Source organism: Mus caroli, unplaced genomic scaffold (assembly GCF_978045245.1).
Source record: "Mus caroli unplaced genomic scaffold, Mus_caroli_1 scaffold_1, whole genome shotgun sequence".
In the NCBI taxonomy this organism is placed as follows: Eukaryota; Metazoa; Chordata; class Mammalia; order Rodentia; family Muridae; genus Mus; species Mus caroli.
Genome location: NW_028227256.1, coordinates 40,070,009 through 40,093,763, shown reverse-complemented (window position 1 = coordinate 40,093,763; position 23,755 = coordinate 40,070,009). Strand labels below are relative to the sequence as shown.

Genomic DNA, 23,755 nt, shown 5'->3' with positions numbered 1-23,755 from the left:
CAGGCCTGCTCAAGATAGTTTTATTCAGTTTATTTAAATAAGGACAAGGCTACTTAAAAGGCTATACATACAAAAAATGTACATTACAAGGTCAACCTTTTCTACACTGAATTACAAAACGTACACAAGCATTTAATAAAAGCACACTTAAAAACATGTTGACCAATTAGTAGCCTCTCAACAATGCTCGGATTCCACAGTAGTAAGTAGAGAAAGCTCTTACATATGGGGATGATTTAATCTACTGGCAGTTTTACTTAATGTAAGTTTTTAAAAAGTCATTGCTGTTGAATGAGTCTTTACATCAGTTTTTGAACTGTCTCTCAAACTTAAGTCAACCGAAACAGAATTTCAAATGAAAATTTCAATTCTGAAGACTTTTAATACCGGCAAATACAGCGTATGTATGGCAGTAGTGAGCCACTCCTCCAAGGGTCCGGCACTGCCTACACTAATAAGGCTACTCTGGAGAACTATGCTGCTGTGACAGCCTTGGGAGCAATTCAGAGCCCTGGTGCTGCAGGGTTCCAGACGGTGGGATCCACACAGTGAGCTAATACCCCTCAGATGGAAGAGGATTGGGGTCACACTATCTTCACCCCTTAGTGAATGGAGTAAGGTCACAGACACAATACAATCTGCAAACCTAAGTCGGAAACTTAGACCTAGAGAAAAGAGGAAGGAGAATGGGAAAGAGACCAGGATATACAAAGTAGGAAAAAAGGAGGAGGCTGACTTGCAGATGGTAGATGTGGTGCCTTTTGTAACTCAAGAGCTTCCCACTGCCTCTAATGCCATCTATTTGCCTAACCCAGGAATAAGAATGCCTTGCCTCACTGGGATACAGAATCAAAAGCAACAATACTAACCCTATACACCATTAAGGAAACTTACTCCAGACTTGTTCACCACTCTCATCAAGTCCTTCTAGCCCAAACTGAAACAGTACTTCAGAACAACACTCCCAATGCTGCTGCTCCAGATGCCCAGTAGTCGATGCTTCATCACATGGAGGAAGCCAATTCCATGATCCCTTCAGGAGGCATGGCGCTCCATGACGGAGGCACTACGTAATACACAGTGCATGGGTCAATGCTTCTCCACTTCTCAAACTCAAGACAGCTCAACAATATGCTGCTATGTGAGTGTGGACGCTGAGTGTTCATAGTATAAACTTCAATTTGAAGCAACAATGTTACACAGTTCAGCTGTTATTACCAACCTACTCTGTACGTTAAATATACAAATTAAAATTCAATTTCACCAAGTAACTAAAAATAAGTTCCCACTGACTTAAAACCGTCAAATGGCTAACTCTCTCCTTAAAAAGAGAAACGCCAGTGGAAGCAGAGAGGTCAACTGAATATAAAATACAATGTGTTGTTGTACTCTAAAAGCTGCACTTTTAAAATATACCTTGACGATTACATATAGGAGCACAGTTCCTTTCAACAATATTAACTTATCAACCCTGCAGGTAACAATGTATTTAAAACGTTACTGTAGCATCAATAATTCATGCAACACTTAATATCATAAATTTTGTCTTATGTGTACAAATTTAGTCTGGAAAACAAAAAGCAGAACACTTAAAAACTGCAGGGTTGATGTCTAAGAACAGTACTTACCTGCAAGGCTGAATTAATTTTTGTAAGGCTATTCTGATATGTGAACTAAAATGGTTGTTTTAACAAATCAAAGAAAGGAGATGACCCTAAGGCATACTAACAAGGCAAACCAACAATTTGAAGATTATACATGGAGAAATCTATGAAGTATCTTTTGCTTAAAATGTTTCTCAGTAAGAAACATAAAGGAAGGAGCAGACGCTAGACGTCACGAATGTAAAGCAAACAGTATTTTCTCACATTCCTGCATTATACAAGTGGATAATGCTACTTGCACAAAAATAAAAAGAGCATCACTTAGCCCTGCATGGGACAGCCCTGCAGGGAGCTGCATTATAGCACATGAACCTCTTCAGAGTCCACTTCCTACTGCATTCTACAGTGAATTCCAACTCCAGCATCCGGATAGTGACAACTGCCTGCTCCACAGCATACTGATAAGCACCCCACCATGACTGTCACACGTTCTGGATTTTCTTATGTCTAGAATTCTAGGACCATCATTCCCAAACTTTCCGACACAGAGTACTGCCTTTAACATGATCACCCAGCCTGAAGACTTTGAAATCAGTCTCACTTTAAAAAGATAAAGCTCATACAAGCCACATAAGAAAAGAGTAGGCAGGGTCCCTGTAAGCCAGGAACATTCTAAAGACACGGCAGCTTATGCCACTGAGAGGGAGGAATGGCAAGCCCTGACTTCCCTTTTGCTTTCCGTGGGACAAAGTGGCACACATAACTAAAGAGCAGAAAGCTTTTCCATCAACACCATCAACACACTTTTCTTGGCGAACCCTTCAAGATGCAGGTGGCAATATTTACCACAATACTGTGAACTGCTTGATGCTTCTGCTTAGGAAAAGAATTTATAGAGGATGTGTACAAAGCTCTATTTTAAAAAGAAATTCTTCCCTAATTGGGACATGAAAGTCAAGACATTGTAAGGAAGGGAAGAAGGAATAGAGGGAAGGAGAGAAGGGAAAGACTTGTTTTTTCCAAACCTATTTTAAACCTCAGGAAAACCCCACAGTATTCAGGACTGCATAGATGCTGCGGACGCATCTGAAACTGCGGCTGCAGCTCTGTTTACACTTGGAGGCTTGCTCTCACGGCCATGTCACATGCTGTATCTTCCTCTTCACCTCGGGAGGCTTCAGGTGATTCTGTAAGACAGAAACAGAAACCGTTTCTAACAGCAGCTGCCTCAGACACTCAAATGCGCACTCATCACGCCAAGGCTGGCTACAGGCCCACCAGAGCAAGAGCACTGCTGCCCTCTGCTGGGAAGGATGCTTCAATTAGTAAAAAAGTAAGTATTTTGGCTCCCACTTGTCTATTCTGTGGTTCTCAAATGTTCTACACCAAGATCATTTACATACACACACACACACACACACACACACACACACCCTCTGAACCTTGTTCCACAAACAGCAGAACCAGAAACTACAGAAAGCAGAGGGACTAGGCCTCTCTTGAAGATCCTAGCCCACCTCCCTCCCTGATGTCATAGTCTAAACTTCATGAGACATGTTCACTAAATATTTACATTTCTAAGGTAATACCTATCTATATGTATCTACATGTATGTACAAAGGTCATGGCTGTGTAAATACATATGCCTCAAAGGCTCACTCCTTATTGTAGTACTTCAGATGTGGATTATTCTTTTTACTTTTTTTAAAAATTAATTTTTAAAAAAGATTTCTTTCTTTCTTTATATATTTATGTATTTATGTATGTATGTATGTATTTATGTATGTATGTATGTAATGTATGTGAGTACATTGTCACTGTCTTAAGACACACCAGAAGAGGGCATTGGATCCAAGTACAGATGGTTGTGAACCACCATGTGGTTGCTGGGAATTGAACTCAGGACCTCTGGAAGAGCAGTCAGTGAGTGCTCTTAACCTCTGAGCCATCTGTCCAGCCTTGGATTATTCTCTTTTCATCGCACATTTTCCACTATCTCACAAAAATGGTTAAAATCAGTATGTAAGCAGATTGGTGTCCAGCATATTCCCTGTAATAGAAGTACAGCCGGCCACTTAGCTGAGAAAGTCATGCAGCTGTGAGGTGTAAATGCCAAGTATCCAGATACTTCAACACAGCAGGACACACATGTGTAAGAGACGCCACGCCCCTTGCAACTCCTCTATCCTTCCCAAGGTAAGTTATTTGGTGTTTAGGGAAGAGTAGATTCTAAGGTAGGTTAAAGGTAAGTACAAACAGACTTAGGGCCTAGGCCCAAATACTACTTTATAAATGTGTTGCCCTAGACGATAGCATTCTGGACCTCACCAACAAAGGAGTATTCACCTTTTTGATTCCAAGATGGAAAGAGAAAATTTTATGAAATCTTCCTCTCTGCATTCATTTTACATAAAAAGAAATTTAGTGAACTTTCAAAAACAATAATCATTGTACATTTTTAAATTCCAGGATTCAAATATATAAGCTACAGGATAAAAAACCCCAGACACTGCAGAGTTCCAGGGCAGCAAGTGGGCACTGTGGTCTGTAGAGTCAGGTAGGAGTACCTACTGGGGTAGACTGGGGATGCTGAAAGCCTGGGTAGGTGAGGTAGCATCCCCTCAGGGCATCAGTGGGCTCTGTGCAGTGGGACCACTAAGCCCTGTGTGCTGCCGGGACTGCTCTCAGGGTGATCCTTTGTATCAGTATAGTAAGGAAAGGTGTCAGCTTAACTATCAAAATTTCACTACAGTTTGACATGGGGCCAAATTTTAAACTCTCTACTGTTTTCAGATCACAACATACTAAAGGAAATAGGCCTGTTTTTAGCACCCTATCCACCCCAGGAAACAAGCACAGCCAGTTGACCCAGGGCTACAGGGTGGATGCTCAGTGCCATGCTCAATGTTGAAGCCACCCCCACACTTACTGTGGCCTCTGCCTCTTCCTTAGGAGCAGCCCGCTTTAATTTCACAGGAGTAGTTCCAACAGGGGACAGAGGTGGTGACTTCACTGGACCCGAAGAACTTTTCCTATTCATGAAGTCATGGTTCTGTTTAGTCTCATTATTATTGTGCTCCATTTTATTGTTCACAGGCAAATTGGAAAACAACACTAAGGGTGAAATCCTCGACGAGGAATTTGGTGATTTCCAGAAGGCATCACTGGTGGAGCCTGTCTGGGCAAGAGGCTTGAGCCGGTCGTCTGCTCCGTTCTCCGTCCTTTTCACTTTGATGCTTGTGCTCGTTGAGCTCCCATCGAACACAATGAGGGGCCTTTTCCTTAATCCATCTACAGCACTACTCCTGAAAGCAGAGAGATGTTCTCTTATAAAGCACCACACAGGCTTGCAGGCCAATAAGCAACAAGGTTTAGTGAACAGACTGTGGTAAAGGAAATAACTGGAAGTAAGAATCCCAGGCCCAAAGAAACAATTCTCTATGCTTTAAAGTACAAAGTACTTATTTATAAGAGATTTCATTATCGTTTATAATGAGATGTCCCTCGTGGTCTTGGGGGTGTGAATGCTTGGTCGCCAGCAGGTGGCGCTGTTTGGGCAGTTTAGGATCTGTGGCATTTCTAGAGGAGCACCTCAATGGGGGAGGGTGGGGAGAGTTCAAAGACTTCTGCCATTTCCAGTTTGTTCTCTATTTCCTGCTTGCAGTTCAAGATGGGAGCTCACAACTGTCTACTGTGGCTGCCACGAATGCATGCCAGATGGACTCATCGCTCTGGATTAAGGGAAAGACCTCCTCATAAGCCCAAATAAACCCTTCTGTCTACAAACTGCCTTGATCTTGGTGTTTTATCAAGGAAATAGAAGATGACTGATATAAGTATTAACTAGCTCCATAATAAACAAGAGCAGCTTATTAGTAGTGCTATCCTTACCATGTGATCACAATCCATTATTATTTTACAAGAGAAACTACAAGACAGTCCCAAGACTCTCACAGCATAGTCCACAAACAACAAAGCAAAGCCCTACTACAGTCACCAAGTGTCTCCAAGGTCTGGATACTTTCTCATCAGAGATTACAATATCTGTACAATTGTAATCGTGGGATTTGATGAGTCTTCATGCCCATTGGTTAACTGGTACATTTCACTGTTCCAAAGCACAGGCCTGAACATTGCAGGTAATTGTGAATACTTGTGAATTTAAACATGTATTACCATAGAAAACACAGAATAAAAACAAGGTATAGAAGATTAGCAATAGTGACACAAGGCACTTTCAGTGGATGGAGCTGGCAGGACGGAGCATTGCTCTGGATGAATCCCCGAGGGAGGGATGAGTGAATGTGGAGGCTGAGACTGTGAAGACTTTCAGTAAGCTAATGGACTGTTTGCAAAACAAGCATACGCTATAAACCCACTGTAGAATAAGTCCATGGTGTTCACAGACCAAAGGAGCACGCTTGTACTGTGAAACACAGCCTCCATCCTCATTCAGGCATTGAGGCCTTCATGCCCACCCTCATCTTTGATCAGTTACATCATCTGAAGAAGGGCATGCATCATGTGACCACAAGGCTCTAGTGCAGTAGCTCTCAACCTTCCTAATGCTGTGACCATTTAATATAGTTCCTCATGTTATAGTGATCCCCCATCACAGAATTATTTTCATTGCAACTTCTTAACTAATTTCGCTACTCTTGTGAATTTTAATGTAAATATCTGTTTTCTGATGGTCTTGGGCAACCCTTGTGGAAGGGTCATTTGGCCTCACAGGATGGGAACCACCAGCTTAAAGACTTGTACCATTTGGAGGTTGCTCTCTCTGCTTCCCATGTGGGGTCTGAGACAGGAGCTCTCAGCTGTCCCTGACACCCTGCCCAGGGCTTGCTACAGTGCTTCCCCACTGTGATGGTGGTGGGCTTTTATTCCTCCGGGACAAGCCAAATAAACCTCTTCCTTGCATAAGCTGTGCTGCATCACAGCAATAAAAATGTAACTGATATGCTGTGTCTCACCTTGACTAGTTATAGCATTCCTCTGGATCGGTGTTTCTCCACAGAAAAAAACAGTGAGTTCACCAAGACAGGATACTTTTAGATAATCTCAACTATAATGCTCTGGTTCCAGATCCAAATTGTAAAACTGTGTGTGTGCACGAACAGAACTGGGTGTGTCTGTGAGGGGTGGCGGTTGGGAGTCCTATGTGCTGGTACCAAACCCAGACTTTGCACAGCACCTAGGTAAGTACTCTATAACTGAGCTTTAAACCTCACCCTCCAAATTGCAGATTCTTAAAATAAAGCCAAAGATCTTTTCTAAGCGATACCCGTGGGCTATGAAGTTTAGCTTTGAAGTATGAGGAGCACTGAGTGGTTTGCTCATTACTGGCATAAGTGCTGGAGTGTGCTAATAGCACTGCTTGAACTGAAGACCCTCAACAAGCAAATGAAATGAGAGGTACACATAGCATAGTTCAGAGACGTCTGAAGGTCAGCACTAAGATGTAGCCATTGCTGGTCAATGGCGAGCCATTTGTACTTCTTTCCCAGAAGACTAAGAGCACACTTATACTCAACTGCATTTAAGTTTCCCAGTCACCTCAGCCGAGAGACTCATAAGAGATTAAAGTCACTGTCAAGTTAAACTTACATCTTCCCTCTTCCCCAGCCCTCCAAACCTTCTCTTATGGCTCTAGTCCATTCTCTACAACAGTGCCTATGAAGATAAGATTCACGTAACTTATCAGTACCACCACTATGACAACCAACACTCATCCTCACAACGTAGTTAACAACATTTACTACTCAAATGAAACTTAATTTAAAGTAATTTGATTAGTTTCCTGAAGTTTAGGAATATTTTAAGAGTTAGATGGCTGTGACTAAGTAACACTCTTCATTCCCACACCTGTCAGAAAGGCTAAGTAAGATCTTACTTGACTCTTCTTTTTTTCCTCAAAAGTCAACAAATTCTATTGGTTCTACCATCAAAATACCTCTAGACCTTAGTCCATCAAATTCCTTAGTCAAAAATATCATTTATTGCCTGGATAATAGCACACGCTTTCCCTTTCCTCCTCCTCCCTTCTTTACTTCCTCTCCTTCTTTTAATTCTTTGTGAGTTTCCCATCAGGCATCCCAATCTCACTCATCTCCCTGTCCCGTCACATTTGCCCTTGCAACCTCCCTACCAAAAGTAAAATAAATAAAATAAAAACAAAACATAACAAAATTTCATCATGGAAGCTGTAATGTGTGACAGTGTATCACACAGTATACCCTTCTGTCAAGACATCTTTAGTGTTCATTGCATTGGTTCACGGCTTCTGGCTTCTGCTACTCGGTCAATACAAAAGCCTTACTGCGACTCCTCTCAAATATGTGTCATATCTCCCTGTGTCATGGAGATACTGCACCTTTGGATCTGCAGAACTGGTCCAGTCACACACTCCAGCAGTAGATGGAGAAGATGTTGGGCTGGGCCAACTCAAAGACTGAGTGGTAGCTGAGTTGGTCAGTTTCCAGCACCCACACCACCAGGGCAAGCTCTCCAGCACTGCTTTGGCTCTCTTACCCAATGCCATAGGGGCAAGGGGCAGGGCAAGCTCTCCCTCTCTCATGCCTTTGGGGCTGGTTCACCCACGCCCCTGCCACCAAGGCCAGCTTTACTACAGCATACCATCTTTAAAAGTCCTACCTTAAGTTACTTCTCAGTTCAGCAGGGAGAGTCATCCGGTTAAAAAATGTCATTGTGCTTTCTGCTGGGGCAGACTCTTGGCTGGTCTGCTCCAGGGAAGACACCATATCCTGATCCATCCTAGAGAACCCACTGCACTCAGAGCAGTTGGTAAGAACCTCCCCAGCTCTGAAGTCTGCTGCTGGGAGCCCAGTAGACTAGGAACCCATCACCCACCAAAATTCCCACCCTCCTGAATACCACTTCCCTTCAGTCCCTTCCACCCCTTGCACCCAGTCCGTTCTGCTGGGGCAGACTCTTGGCTAGTCTGCTCCAGTGAAAATACCATATCCTGACCCATCCTAGAGGACCCACTGTACTCACAGCAGTTGAGGATCAGCTGCACTCAGAGCAGTTGGACAACAGCTTGACTGCTCCACTGAAAACCCAACAGTCTGAAGGCCTCCCAGGAGATCTACTGCAGGCAGGGCAACAGATCAGCAGCTTGGAAGGCCCTACAGGTGGTCTGCTACAGCCAAGGCTGCAGGCTTACCAGGAGAACTGGAGCAACCCAGGTACAAAAGAGGCAGACGTCAGATGGTCACACAGACCAACAAACACCAGGGATATCCAGATGGTGAAAGGCAAGTTCAAGATCATAAGTAACAGAAGCAATAAATATGGGCATCATCAGAACCCAGTTCTCCCACCATAGCAAGCCCTGAATACAGCACACCTGAAAATCAGGAAGCTAACATAAAATCCTATCTCATGAAGATAACAGAGTCCTTTAAGGAGGATATCAATAACTCACTGAAAGAAATACAGGAAAACACAGGCAAACAGGTGAAGGAATTGAATAAAGTGACCCAAGACCTAAAAGTAGAAGCAGAAACAATAAAAAAAAAATAATTAAACACACACACACAAATGGAGGCAAACCTGGAAATGGACAAACTAGGAAAGATGTCAGGAATTGCAGATGTAAGTATCACCAACACAACACAAGAGATAGAAGAGAGAATCTCAGGTGTAGAAGATACTGAAGAAGAGATTGACACAATTGTCAAAGAAAATTCAAAACATAAAAAACTCCTAACCCAAAGCACCCAAGAAATTCAGGACACAATGAAAAGACCAAATCTAAGAATAATCAGAATAGCGAAGAATGAAGATTCCCAGCTCAAAGGACCCGAAAATGTCTTCAACAAAATCATAGAAGAAAACTTCCCCAACCTAAAGAAAGAGATGGACATAAAGGTACAAGAAGCCTATAGAACACCAAATAAATGAGACCAGGAAAGAAAATCTTCTTGTCACATAATAATCAAAACACTAAACACACAAACAAAGAAAGAATATTAAGAGCTGCAAGGGAAAGGGACCAAGTAATATACAAAGGTAAACCTATCAGAATTACACCAGACTTCTTACCAGAAACTATGAAAACCAGAAGATCCTGGTCAGAGGTTAATACAGACCCTAAAAGAACACAAATGCCAGCCCAAGCTACTATACCTAGCAAAACTCTCAATCAACATAGATGGAGAAAACAAAATATTTCAGGACAAAACCAAATTCAAATAGTATCTATCTACCAACCCAGCCCTACAGAGGATCCCAGAAGAAAATTCCAACACAAGGAAGGTACCTGCATCAAAGAAAGGACAAGATATTAAGCATCTCACAACAAAGCCAAAAGGAGAAAACCACAAGCACATAAAGCCACCTACAAAAACAAACATATCAGAAACCAACAGTCATCTCTCTTTACTATCTCTCAATATTAACGGACTCAACTCACCCATAAAAACACATAAGCTAACATACTGGATATGCAAACAAGATCCAGCATTTTGCTGCATACAAGAAACACACCTCAATAATAAAGACAGACATTCTCTCAGTGTAAAAGGATGGAAAAAGGTCTTCCAAGCAAATGGTCCCAGGAAACAAGCAGGAGTTGCCATCCTAATATCCAATAAAATAGACTTTCAACAAAAACTTATCAAGCGTGATGAAGAAGGACACTTTCATATTCATCAAGGGGAAAAATCCACCAATAGAAAATCTCAATTCTGAACATGTATGCCCCAAATGCAAGAGTACCCACATTCATAAAAGAAACTCTACTAAGCACAAATCACACATTGAACCCTACACAATAATAGTGGGAGACTTCAATACCCCACTGTCACCAATGGACAGGTCATTGAAACAGAAACTAAACAGAGACACAGTGAAACTAAGAGAGGTTATGAACCAAGTGGATTTAACAGATATCTACAGGACATTTTACCCTAAAACAAAAGAATACACCTTCTTTTCAGCACCTCATGGTAGTTTCTCCAAAACTGACCACATAATTGGTTAAAAAACAACCTTCAACCAATACAAGAAGACTGAAATAATACCATGTATCATAACAGATTACCATGGTCTAAGGCTGGTCTTCAAGAATGGAAAAAACTACAGAAAGCCCATATACATGTGGAAACTGAACAACTCTTTACTCAATGATAACTTGGTCAGGGAAAAAACAAAGAAAGAAATTAAAGACTTCCCAGATTTTAAGGAAAAAATATTGACAAATCATACCCAAACTTATGGGACACAATGAAAGCAGTGCTAAGAGGAAAGTTCATAGCACTAAGTGCCCTGGTAAAGAAACTGGAGAGATCTTATACTAACAACAGCACACCTGAGAACTCTAAAACAAAAAAAAGCAAACTCACCCAAGAGGAGCAGAAGGCAGGAAATAGTCAAACTCAAGGTGGGAAATCAACCAAATAGAAACAAAGAAAACAATACAAAGAATCAATAAAACCAGAAGCTGGTTCTTTGAGAGAATCAACAAGATAGATAAACTCCTAGCCAAACTAACTAAAGGGCTGAGAGACAGTATCCAAATTAACAAAATCAGAAATGAAAAGGGAAACATAACAACAGAAATGGAGGAAATTCAAAAAAATCATCAGATCTTACCATAAATGTCTATACTTAACAAAACTAGAAAAACTAGATGAAATGGATGGTTTTCTAGATAGATACCACATACCAAAATTAAATCAAGAGCAGGTAAACTAAACAGGCCCATATCACACAAGGAAATAGAAGAAGTTATTAAAAACCTCCCAACCAAAAAAAAAAAGAAAAAAAAAAAAGCCCAGGGCCAGATGGATTTAGTACAGAATTCTACCGGACCTTCAAAGAAGACTCGATACCAATTTCCCTCAAACTATTCCACAAAATAGAAACAGAAGGAACACTACCCAACTTGTTCTATGAAGCCACAATCACTGATACCTAAACCACACAAGGACCCAACCAAAACAGAGAACTTCAGACCAATCTTGCTTATGACTATCGATGCAAAAATACTCAATAAAATTCTTGCAAACCGAATCCAAGTACATATCAAAACCATTATTCACCATGATCAAGTAGGCTTCATCCCAGGGATGCAAGGTTGGTTTAATATATGAAAATCCATTAATGTAATTCACTATATAAACAAACTCAAAGGGAAAAAAAAATCACATAATCATCTCCTTAGATAGAGGAAAAAAAAGCACTTGACAAAATACAACACCCCTTCTTGTTAAAAGTATTGGAGAGATCAGAAATTCAAGACCCAGGCCTAAACATAATAAAAGCAATTTACTGCAAACCAACAGCCAATATCAAATTAAATGGAGACATACTTGAGGCAATCCCACAGAATCTGGGGAAAAGACAAGTGTGATGGTTTGTATATCCTTGGATCAGGGAGTGGCACCATCTGAAGCTGTGGCTTTGTTGGAATAGGTGTGACCCGGTTGGAATGGGTGTGTCACTGTGGGTGTGGGTATAAGATCCTCACCCTAGTTGCCTGGAAGTCAGTCTTCCACTAGCAGCCTTTGGATGAAGACATAGAACTCTCAGCAACTCCTGCACCATGCCTGCCTGGATACTGCCATGCTCCCACCTTGATGGACTGAACCTCTGAACCTGAAAGCTAGCCCCAATTAAATGTTGTTTTTTTTTTTAATAAGACTTGCCTTGGTCATGGTGTCTGTTCACAGCAGTAAAACCCTAACTAAGACAGAAGTTGGTACTGGGAGTGGGGTATTGCTGTGATAGGCCTGACCATGCTTTTATTTGAAAGAATGTGGATTTTGGGACTTTGGATTTGGAAAGCAGTGGAATGCTTTAAATGGAGCTTAATGGGTCATCCTAGTAGGAATATAGAAGACTTTGTTGCTGGGAGTGATTTGAACTGTGTTGACCTGGCCCAAGAGATTTCAAAGGAGAAGAATTTCAGAATGTGGCATAAAGACTGGTTTTGTGGTATTTTGGTGAAGAATGTGGCTACTTTTTGCCCTTGTCTGAAAAGTTTGCCTGAGGCTAAGGTGAAGAGACTTGCATTAGTTGCATTGACAAAAGAAGTTTCAAAAAAGCCCAGCAGAAACTTTGTTCTCTGGTTAAGTCTTATGAAGAGAAGTATGAACAAGCATAGCAAGCTTAGAAAGGCAAAATATAAAATGTATGGTTTGAGTACTAAAGGCATACCAGGAAGTGAAATGGAGCAAAATCTAGTGTTCTAGGAGATAACAGATTAAGGGAGTGGGACCTTGGGGCAAGATTCTACCCAGTTTAATTAGATTCAGGCATGGTGGTACACACCTTTAATCCCATGAGACAGGCATGCGATCTCTACATTCAAGGTCAATCTACAGAGCAAGAACCAGGATAGCCAAGCTTAGGCAGTGAAGGATTTAGAAAACATAAAGCTAGTGATAATGTGATAGTACAAGGGAATCATGGTCTAGTTCCTGTAAGCAGCAGAACTCGGCAGCTTCAGCCATGTGGCTCTGGCTCTAGAGTTAAGAATGGGAGGAACCACGGGGAAAATTGATGCTGGTTAGCTAAGGAATTAGCAGTGATTAAGAAGAGACCAGCATTACTGAGGTGAAATCTTCTGGAAATTGTTTTCTGGGAGCACAAAGAAGCTGTGTTCCAGAGATACCCAAGGTTGTACTTCATGCTGCGGCTGGACTTGGTAATGTGTAAGAGTCACTCAGGTGGTACTGCTCATGAAGGAATGAAGGGATCATGGAGAGAAGCTGAGGCTTAGCACTGTGAGAGGCCAGGGAAGGCCATTGGAGAAGTTGAAGCCTCAGCTGTAGTTGATGGCCCAGGACTGAAGGGGTCATGCAAAGAATTTGAGGCTTGGCACCCTGAAGAGAGCCTATGAGAGGCTATTGGTGAAGCCTAGTTGGAGTGGAACACCCCAGTGTATTGGAGATGTCAGTACCATGGTATGATCACCAAGAACAGCAGCTGTAGTGGAGTGGATCAACCTGAGCATAGAGTGCTACAGAGCACAGACATGGAAAAGTGATGCCAGCCCTTAGGAGGAGTCCAAAAGATCAAGTGGAATCCCAGACACTGAAACAAGAAGCTGTAACATTGAAATTGTCTTGGAGACTCAAAGATGTTAAAGATGCCAGAGCCATGGGATACATTCTGAGGAAAGCTGCTAACAGGGAGTGGAACCAGCCCAGGAGAAAGCAGTTTGTTGCAGTAAAAAAAAACATGAACAAGGAATGGAGATCTGAAGACCGCTTTGACATCAGCCATGGAGATGCAGTTTGGAGTTTGCCCAGCTGGTTTCCTGCCTTGCTTTGGGGATTACAGTTAATTAAGTTGAATGAATCTCAGAAGAGACCTTGAACTTTGGACTTTAAACATTGTTGCGACCGCTATAGACTATGAGGACTTTGAAAGTTGGACTAAATGCATTTTGCATTATGCTATGTTTAAGTATGGCCCCCATAGACTCATGTTTTTGAACAAGTCTATGGGGACCAGGGAGTGGAATGTGATGGTTTGTATATCCTTGGATCAGGGAGTGGCACCATCTGAAGCTGTGGCTTTGTTGGAATAGGTGTGACCCGGTTGGAATGGGTGTGTCACTGTGGGTGTGGGTATAAGATCCTCACCCTAGTTGCCTGGAAGTCAGTCTTCCACTAGCAGCCTTTGGATGAAGACATAGAACTCTCAGCAACTCCTGCACCATACCTGCCTGGATACTGCCATGCTCCCACCTTGATGGACTGAACCTCTGAACCTGAAAGCTAGCCCCAATTAAATGTTGTTTTTTTTTTAATAAGACTTGCCTTGGTCATGGTGTCTGTTCACAGCAGTAAAACCCTAACTAAGACAACAAGGATGCCCACTCTCCCCATATCTATTCAATATAGTACCTGAAGTGCTGGCTAGAACAATCAGACATCAAAATGAGATCAAGGGGATACAAATTGGCAAAGAAGAAATAAAGGTATCACTATTTGCAGATGATATGATAGTATACATAAATGATCCCAAAAATTCTACCAGAGAACTTCTCCAGCTGATAAACAACTTCAGCCAAGTGACTGGATACAAAATTAACTCAAATAAATCAGTAGCTTTCCTTTATACAAAATGATAAACAGGCTAAGAAAGAAATTAGGCAAACAACTCCCTTCACAATACCACAAATAATATAAGATACCTTGTGGTAACTCTAACCAAACAAGTGAAAGACCTGTATGACAGTAACTTTAAGTTTCTCAAGAAAGAAATTGAAGAAGATCTCAGAAAATGGAGAGATCTCCCATGCACATGGATCGGCAGAATTAACAGTAAAGATGGCCATCCTACCAAAGGCAATCTAGATTCAATGCAATCCCCATCAAAATCCCAACACAATTTTTCAAAGACATGGAAAGAGCAATTCTCAAATTCATCTGGTGTGGCCTCCCTTCCCCCAGCCTGGAACCTGCCTGCTCAAGGGTGGAGCTACCGGCTCATTTGTCCTGCCACGCCCACTGCTGGAACCTGCCTTTGCTGCCTGGAGGCACACACGTGTTCGTCCTGCTACTGGACCCTGAGTTACTTGGCGGGAAGTTGGGTTCCCTCCCCCTTCCTTTATAACTGATTGTCTGGTATTAATAAAATTGAGCCTTGATCAGGATTTGTCTTAGCTCCATTCTTTTCTTCCGCCCCGTCTAGATTCCTCTCTTTTCAGCCTGAACTGCCATTGAGCTTTGATCAGGATTTGTCTTAGCTCCATTCTTTTCTTCCGCCCCGTCTAGATTCCTCTTTTCAGCCTGAACTGCCATTGAGCTTTGATCAGGATTTGTCTTAGCTCCATTCTTTTCTTCCGCCCCGTCTAGATTCCTCTCTTTTCAGCCTGAACTGCCATTCTCAGTGAACCGTTCGTGTTGTGGACTGCGGGCAGGCCGCAACAGTTGGCGCCCGAACAGGGACCTGAAGAATGGCAGAGGGATGCTAAGAGAAACGACTGCTGTGTGGAGCTCCACAAGAAAAGAAAGGATCTTCGTATCGGAGGAGCATCGGAGCAACGGACAGGTACACATGCTAGCGCTAGCCTAAAAAATTTCAGTTTTGTAAAGTGTTGCTGAGGATGCGATAGGATACGAATCAAGTTGAATCAGTGCTGACCCAACACTGTTTCTGCTTGGGGTCAGCAGTTCGTTAATCGGAACTAGATACGGAGACAGGCGGTGTGCCGCAGTTTTTTAGAAAGCTGCTTAGGTGGAAAAAGGAAGGGTTCAAAGTCAGAAATCTTTTAGATAAGATAGATAGCTGTTGTCCATGGTTCAAAGAAGAAGAAATGATAGATTGTGGAACCTGGGAGAAAGTTGGTGAGGCCCTGAAGCGAGTTAAAGTTTGAGATTAAGCTTCAGAGGCTGAGTCTCTTAAGATATTTCTAGTTTAGATAATGATTAATGTGGTTCCTATCCTAAATAGTAAAATTTAAGATAAGATATAAAGCAATGCCTCTTTATTAAAGCGTTAAAGCTTGCTTTAATAGGTATTCATAGGTATTAATTGATATCTAAACTTCGTAATATGATAGTAATGCTTCTAATATTGATTTTAACAGTGATAAATTGTTTTAAACATAGGTTTTGCTTTCCCAAAGTTGTAGATATTATCCTAACCTTGCACAAAAACTTAAAAATTATGGTTAAATCTGCCATTGTTCCATTGACTGCAGCTTGCAGTTTGATTGCAAATTTAAGATTAATGCTCAGATTAAAAAGTATTTTACCTTTGAGTCAATACAGGGCTCTGGGCAGTCCCAGAGCGGCTTGTGGACCTTTCTTTTGTTTTGCAAACAATGCCTAAAAAAGTTTTTCCCTGTGTTCAAGAAAATTTCTTTTTAACAGTGTTACAGATCTATTCAGATGTTTAAAATAATGCTTAAATTCAAAGATTTTTGCGTCTAGTAAACTGGTAATCACTAGAAAATTTTGCCTCTACGTATGGCTAATATAGCTTTACATTATGTAAGAAAAATGTTTATTGTTTCTGCTTCTTTACAAGAAGCCAAAAGTTTTAATCTTTCAGTATATATTGTTTCCTAAGTGGAAAGTATTTTATTAACTAATGCTTCTCAAGGGAAGTTTACCTTAAATCCTTGCTTGTCATTTTTCCAGTTTAGACTAACTTCTAACCTTTTAACTTTATGACAATAGTACATCAGAGACTGCATATTCAGACTTAGTAAAATTAGTCATTTAATAGAGTCATAATGATTTTTCACTCTTCTTCAGTGTGACCAGCCATTCTAACTCAATCTTAGACTGGTCTAATATTCAGTTCAATTATTAGAGATTCCTATATTCTAAATTATCTAGCAAAGTTAATTCAGAGCATTTCCCCCAAGGTCACCAAAGGCTCATCTTGCCTTTACCTTATTTGTCCTAAACTTTTTGCAAACTGACATTAAAGGTCAGTCTGCAGCGGAACGCCACTGGCACCCAGTTACTTCTAATTCTTATACATTGGTAAAATGGAAGGACGCCCTGACTAATAAATGGAAGGGTCCAGATCCAGTTCTAATCTGGGGAAGAGGCTTGGTTTGTGTTTTTTCACGAGATGAAGATAAAGCACGGTGGCTACCAGAGAGATTAATTCGTCAGGTAAACACAGATTCTGTCTCTTCTCGTAAGTATCATTCTAAAGACTAAAATTCCTCTTGTGCTGGGAGTGGAAGCTCTCAGAAAAACTGTTTTCCTCTGAGCCAATTCCCCTACAAGAGGCCGGAGATTAACTTTAGCTTTACAATTTGCATCTAAATAAAATACCTTGACTTCTCCGAACAGAAAATTTACATTGCTACACTCTCATTGTTTAGAATTCTTCCTTCTCTCAAGCAGGTCAATCTACATTCTCCGGTTCTCCGCCCCTACGAACAAACAGGTGGTACTGCTAATCTCCCTTCAAAGGACATCCCAGCATGTGGCTTTTCAGTCTAAGATAAGATCTAGATTTACCAGGAGAGCTAGGAAAGTAGAAATTTCATATATATTTACAAAGATTAGTTCTTATTTTGATAGAGATGGGCTTAGTCCCTTAACTGGCCTCTGACTTTTCACCCTTGCTGTTACTGCAAGGTGTCCTTAGTTCCTCAGGCTACTGGAAATAACAGGGATGAAAAAGAAAGACTTTCAGCTCCTATTTTAACCAAAATTAATGGTGTTAATACTGACATAATTCTTGTCTAGGCCTTGCTAAATCTGAGGTTGACAAGTCTCACATAGAGACCGCGCAATAACTCAGAACTGCGCTACTGATTCATAATCATATGAATACAGTATGGGTACCGCTTGGCGCAAGAGATTACTGCGGAGAGAAGGTCCAGTTTGACCGTTTCTGAGTTCCCTGTGCGACACACCTGATTTAAAGGAGGTTGGTATCTGACTCCAGCTAAAAACCAAAAATACTTAAGGCTCTGCCTCCCCTCCCCAAAAGATACCAAGAGCCACAGATGTGAGTTATTACAATGCTCACGGGAGGAATCAGGTCAATGTCCACCCAAGTCAAGGTTAAAGGCCCACTCATCTATGGATGAAAAGAATCATTTGATCACCTCTGTTAAGCATTGCCTATTTAAACTTAATTAATAGGGGGGAGAGAGGTTGGAGACCTTGCTGTCGTAAGGGCAAGCCCTTCACTGCCTCCCACCCAAAAAATAAAAAAGCCAACTGGCCTTGTACTAGGAGCCAGCCAGTCTTCACCCCTTCTCCCTGTTCCCCTGCCTGTCACCCAAAATTGCAGAGGATTATCAGCTCAGTGTTATTCTAAAATCGTTTAGTTAAACTCAGCCAGGGTTCCAACGCCCTACTTAAAATGCAAACAGGTAGCTACCTATTCAGCACTAATTAGCATTATAAAGTCAGAGCCTACAGCCCAGCGCTGCTATTCAGTCAGTGCTTTAAAGACAGTCTTAGCCAGATACAGTTTACCATTAGAAAAGTTAGGGAATCCCACGGAAACAGGTTTTTTCTTTAGCCCTAAAAAACTCAAGCAAAACTATTGAACATAGATAATTTTTCTGCCACAGGCCACCCCCTTTTTTTATTTTTGTTTTGTTATCTAATGGGGGAAAATGTGGCCTCCCTTCCCCCAGCCTGGAACCTGCCTGCTCAAGGGTGGAGCTACCGGCTCATTCGTCCTGCCACGCCCACTGCTGGAACCTGCCTTTGCTGCCTGGAGGCACACACGTGTTCGTCCTGCTACTGGACCCTGAGTTACTTGGCGGGAAGTTGGGTTCCCTCCCCCTTCCTTTATAACTGATTGTCTGGTATTAATAAAATTGAGCTTTGATCAGGATTTGTCTTAGCTCCATTCTTTTCTTCCGCCCCGTCTAGATTCCTCTCTTTTCAGCCTGAACTGCCATTCTCAGTGAACCGTTCGTGTTGTGGACTGCGGGCAGGCCGCAACAATCTGGAAAGGCAAAAATCCCAGAATAGGAAAACAACTCTCAACAATAAAAGAGTGATGGGGAATCACCAGCCCTGCCCTCAAGCTTTACTACAGAGCAATAGTGATAAAAACTGCATGGTACTGGTACAGAGGCAGACATGTTGATCAATGGAATAGAATTGAAGACCCAGAAATAAAACCACACATTTACAAACACTTGATCTTTGGACAAAGAAGGCAAAAATATACAATGAAAAAAAGAAAGCATCTTCAATAAATGGTGCTGGTCTAACTGGCTGTCGGTATATAGAAAAATGAAAATACACCCTTATCTGTCACCTTGCCCAAAGCTCAAGTCCAAGTAGATCAAGGACCTTAAAATAAAACCAGATACACTGAATCTAAGAGAAGAGAAAGTGGGAAAGAGTCTTGAACTCACTGGCACAGAGGGAAATTTCTTAAACAGAACTCCAATGGCTCAGGTTCTAAGATCAAAAATTGATAAATGAGACCTCATGAAATTGGAGAGTTTCTGTAAGACAAAGGACATAGTCAATAAGACAAATCGGCAACCTACAGATTGGGAAAAAAAAATCTTCACTAACCTCACATCCGATAGAGGCCTAATATCCAAAATATATAAAGAACTCAAGAAGCTAACCACCAAAAAACTAAACAATCCAATCAAAAAAGGGGGTTTAGAACTAAACCAAGAATTCACAACCCTGAGATTCCACCTTACACCAATCAGAATGGCTAAGATCAAATCCTCAGGTGACAGCACATGTTGGAGAGGATGTGGAGAAAGAGGAACACTTCTTCATTGCTGGTGGGATTGCAAACTGGTACAACCACTCTGGAAATCAATCTGGAGGTTCCTCAGAACACTGAAAATACATCTACCTGAAGAGTCATATACCACTCTTGGGAATATACCCAAAAGATGCCCCACCATGCCACAGGGGCATATGTTCCACTCTGTTCATAGCAGCCTTACTTGTTATAGCCAAAAGCTGGAAACAACCCAGATGTCCCACGACAGAAGAATGGCTACAGAAACTATGGTTCATTCACACAATGGAATACTACTCAGCTATTAAGAATGAGGACATCTTGAGCCGGGCGTGGTGGCATACGCCTTTAGTCCCAGCACTCGGGAGGCAGAGGCAGGCGGATTTCTGAGTTCAAGGCCAGCCTGGTCTACAAAGTAAGTTCCAGGACAGCCAGGGCTACATAGAGAAACCCTGTCTCAAAAAACAAAACAAAACAAAACAAAACCCAAAAAACAACCCCAACCCCCCCCCCCAAAAAAAAGAATGAGGACACCTTGAGTTTTGCAGGCAAATGGATGGAACTAGAAAATATCATCCTGAGTGAGGTAATGCAGATGCAAAAAAGACATGGTATATACTCACTAGTAAGTGGATGTTAGCTAAAATAAAACAAAACAAAAAAAACCACAAAACAAAAACAAACAAACAAAAACAAAAACCATACAGAATACCAAAGATGCATTCCACAGAACTCAAAAAGGTCAACAAGCTGAAGTGCCCAAGTGAGGATGCCTCAGTCCCACTTGGCAGGGAGAAGAAAGCTATGACAAGTTGGGAAGGAGGGAGGGACCTGGGAGGGAAAGGGGAGCAGGGGAGAGGGGAAGCTGATCTGGTCTTGGGTGAGGAAACAGGACTAAGGTCCTGAGGGCCAGCAGAAAGAATGCAAACAGACATCCTTGGGAGATAGGAGGTTGGGCAGACCCTCCAGAATGCACCAGAGACCTGGAAGGTGAGAGACTCTCAGTACTCAAAGGGAGGGACCTTAGATCAAGTGTCCAACAGTAGGCAGAGGGAACTTATAGAGCCCACCACCAGCAGGCAGACAGGGCACCAAATGAGGGAGAGGGAGGCCATCCCAGAGTCACAACTCTGACCCATAATTGGTCCTGTCTGAAAGAATTACAGGGATGGAAATGGAGAGGGGCCTGAGAAAAAAGAAGGTTCAGTGACAGGCCCAAAGAGGGGTCCAGCTTAAGAGGAGGCTGGAGGGGGGGGTTAAATATGGAGTGTAAAAAATAAATAAATTAATTAATTAAAAAATATGTCATCATGTAGGGCCATGGATGTCTTAAAACCTTCTCATAGTTTCTCATCTCAGAGTAAAGGCAAATCCTCAAAATTCACAAGCTTCACTTGATCCCCCAACCCCAAGTTCACTCACAGAAGGTATTTTACCTCCCTCTGTCTCCATTCCTGGACTGACACATTGCTGACCCAGACTCTCTCAGTGTGGAATCCAGGACACAGCTCTACTTCTTACAGTTCTTTCTACTGAAATGTCATTCTGCAGTCAAGTGGCTGCTGACGAGTTTATCATTCATTATTCCTCCATGGTTCACCTGTCTCCTTAGCCTTTACCTCTGCCCATCACAGCATGCACTAAGTTTCTCTCCACTAAAGCAAGAGAAGAGGGATGTCAGTATCACCCACAATCAGAGCACCTGGTGCTCATCCAGTCACCAAAACAAATGACTTTTTTCTTCCCAGCCTAAGTTTACCTAGTGGGGAAAAAAAAAAAAAAACAAACCCAAAACCAAAAACCCTTTTAGTCACAAAGGATTAGATTATCAACCACACAAAAAAAGTACCTTTTGGTGTCATTTTTCACTTCATGATGTTCTCTTTTCTTCTCCATCATCTTCCCCCATCTATTCTTTGGCAAATCCCTCTGAGGCAACGGTATGGCATGCTGGACGTAAAGGTCGGTAAGGTTGTCTTTGTTTACCCTTACTTCATTTTCAACTGCTATGTTCTTCTGTGTGAAACAAAACAAAAATAACTTCAAAACGCCATCTTTCATTTAAAAGCTACCTAGCCATGTAGCATGGTGAAAGTGTTATGCTTAAGTAAATTATAAAGCTACTTTTGCAATCACTAAGAGTCAAACTGTATTATTAGATAGGGTATTAAAGACCCATTAAATTCTATAAAGTTCAGCTTCATCTTAGAGTGACCACGTGCCCTCACTGAGAGGACTGCTGGCCAAGTCCAGAAGTAGAGGACAATTCCACCACCATCACTACCTTCTTAATCTAAATAAAAATGGAACATTGCCTGAGAAAAACAGATTTAAAAAAAAAAAGTAGCTACTGAGTCGGACCATTATGGTCAGACTGGCAGTCTCAGTCTGTGTTTTATGTCTCATGTTTCCTTTAATGTGGTGGGTGCTTGCATTTTGTTTTGTCTTGGTGCTGGTGTCTGAACCCAGTGCCTTAAGTATGCCCAGTACTGGCTTTATTATGAAGACCCCCACCTCCAAAACACACACACACACACAAAACACTACTGCAGAAGGAAACTTAACTCTCCATTCTGATGACAGTAACAATAGACCGTTAGCAATCTGCCCCACCGCATTTTCACCATTCAATTCACAGTCCAACCATTTAGGCGTGCCTAAATAACTTAAATATTTAACTTATTCTCTCTCATATCCTAGTTCTGTCTCAACATCTTAGAGCACAATATTGCAAAACACACAGGAAAAATTGGGGAAACGTATGCTTTGCAAAAATGGAAAAAAAACAAAAACAATGCCAGCTGTTTAGTTTGACTTCATTTTTAAGTTGTTGAATCATCTTATTCCTCTTTCGGACAGTGTATTGCTGGCTTTCAACTTGCATTTACTCTGGGATGGGAGTATCTGAATACACTTGGACAACATCCCCAGAGGATGTCATTTGCTTGGATGGCACTGAAGGGGCTGCCTTCGGGCAGCAGTGCTTAAAAGTGCTGTCCTTGGGTCATCAGCAAGAACTGGTTAAAATGCAGTTATCAGGGCACATTTGGAACGAACTTAATGAGAAGCAGATGATGGGGCTCAATAACATGTTTTAGTAAGCCTTTGATTATCCTGGTGTGATTAAAAGTCATTATTAAAATAGTGACTGAGAACTTCAAGAAATTAGAGAAAGTTACGGTACTGGGGGCAAAATCACATGGAATACAAAACGTGCCACATAAAACTCTAAAGAAACTTTCAGCAATTCTGTCATTTTAAATAAAACATCACACTTTTCTTTTATGATCTGCTATTATCTTAGGTCACACCGCCAGGGCGGGGGGCGGGGGCAGGGGGTCACATGCACCACCTGGAAAGCTAGGTGCTTTAAGTTCTCCAAACGGTGACTGTGTCCTGATAATGATCTTGGGAAGTAGGTCCATCTCTCTGGGACCCGAGTGTCTGTCTCTAAGAGAGGCGAGAAGCTACCTAACAGACCAATTTTCAGATGTTTTGGATGCAGCCCTGATTGGCCCAGACTTCTTCCCTCCCGGTCTGTTCTTCTAGTCTATCTCTTCCGCAGGCCGTTGCTTGCACACAGGCAGCGGAGGTCGTCTGACACACCCTTTCCGAGCTCTAGAGGATTTCCCAGGGGTTCCAGTCACTGTCTGGAGGCTTCCTTTGGGGATCAAGGGAGGCAAGCCCCATCGGATCAGTGTGGGCGGGGAGCGGCCACGAGCCTCCCGCAGGCCTGCCTGTCCTCCCGGCTGCCCGTCCGTCCTCGGTTGGGCCCGAGCGCCCCACCTGCTCCAGGGTGAGGAGGAGGAACTCCTGGGATAGCAGCTCAGGGTGCAGCAGCAGCTCCGCGTCCGTGCAGCTGCGACCGCCCACATCCCCCGCCATGGTTGTCGCCAGGAGACCCCCTGGCCGGCTACCCACAAGGCACTGCGGCGGAAGCGTCGCGGAAGTGACGTGAG

General features: G+C 42.2%; 1 protein-coding gene across 1 annotated transcript; it reads right to left on the bottom strand.

Annotated features, from left to right (window-relative positions):
* On the bottom strand, positions 1 to 23,718 carry Tslig2 (tRNA splicing ligase complex subunit 2). The gene is made up of 4 exons (XM_021161245.2): positions 23,583 to 23,718; positions 21,646 to 21,812; positions 4,534 to 4,909; positions 1 to 2,791 (listed from the first exon to the last, which is right to left on the bottom strand). The coding sequence occupies exons 1-4, from the start codon at positions 23,679 to 23,681 to the stop codon at positions 2,735 to 2,737; spliced, it is 699 nt and encodes a 232-aa protein (XP_021016904.1). The 5' UTR covers positions 23,682 to 23,718; the 3' UTR covers positions 1 to 2,734.
* Between the last annotated feature and the right edge of the window lie 37 nt (positions 23,719 to 23,755).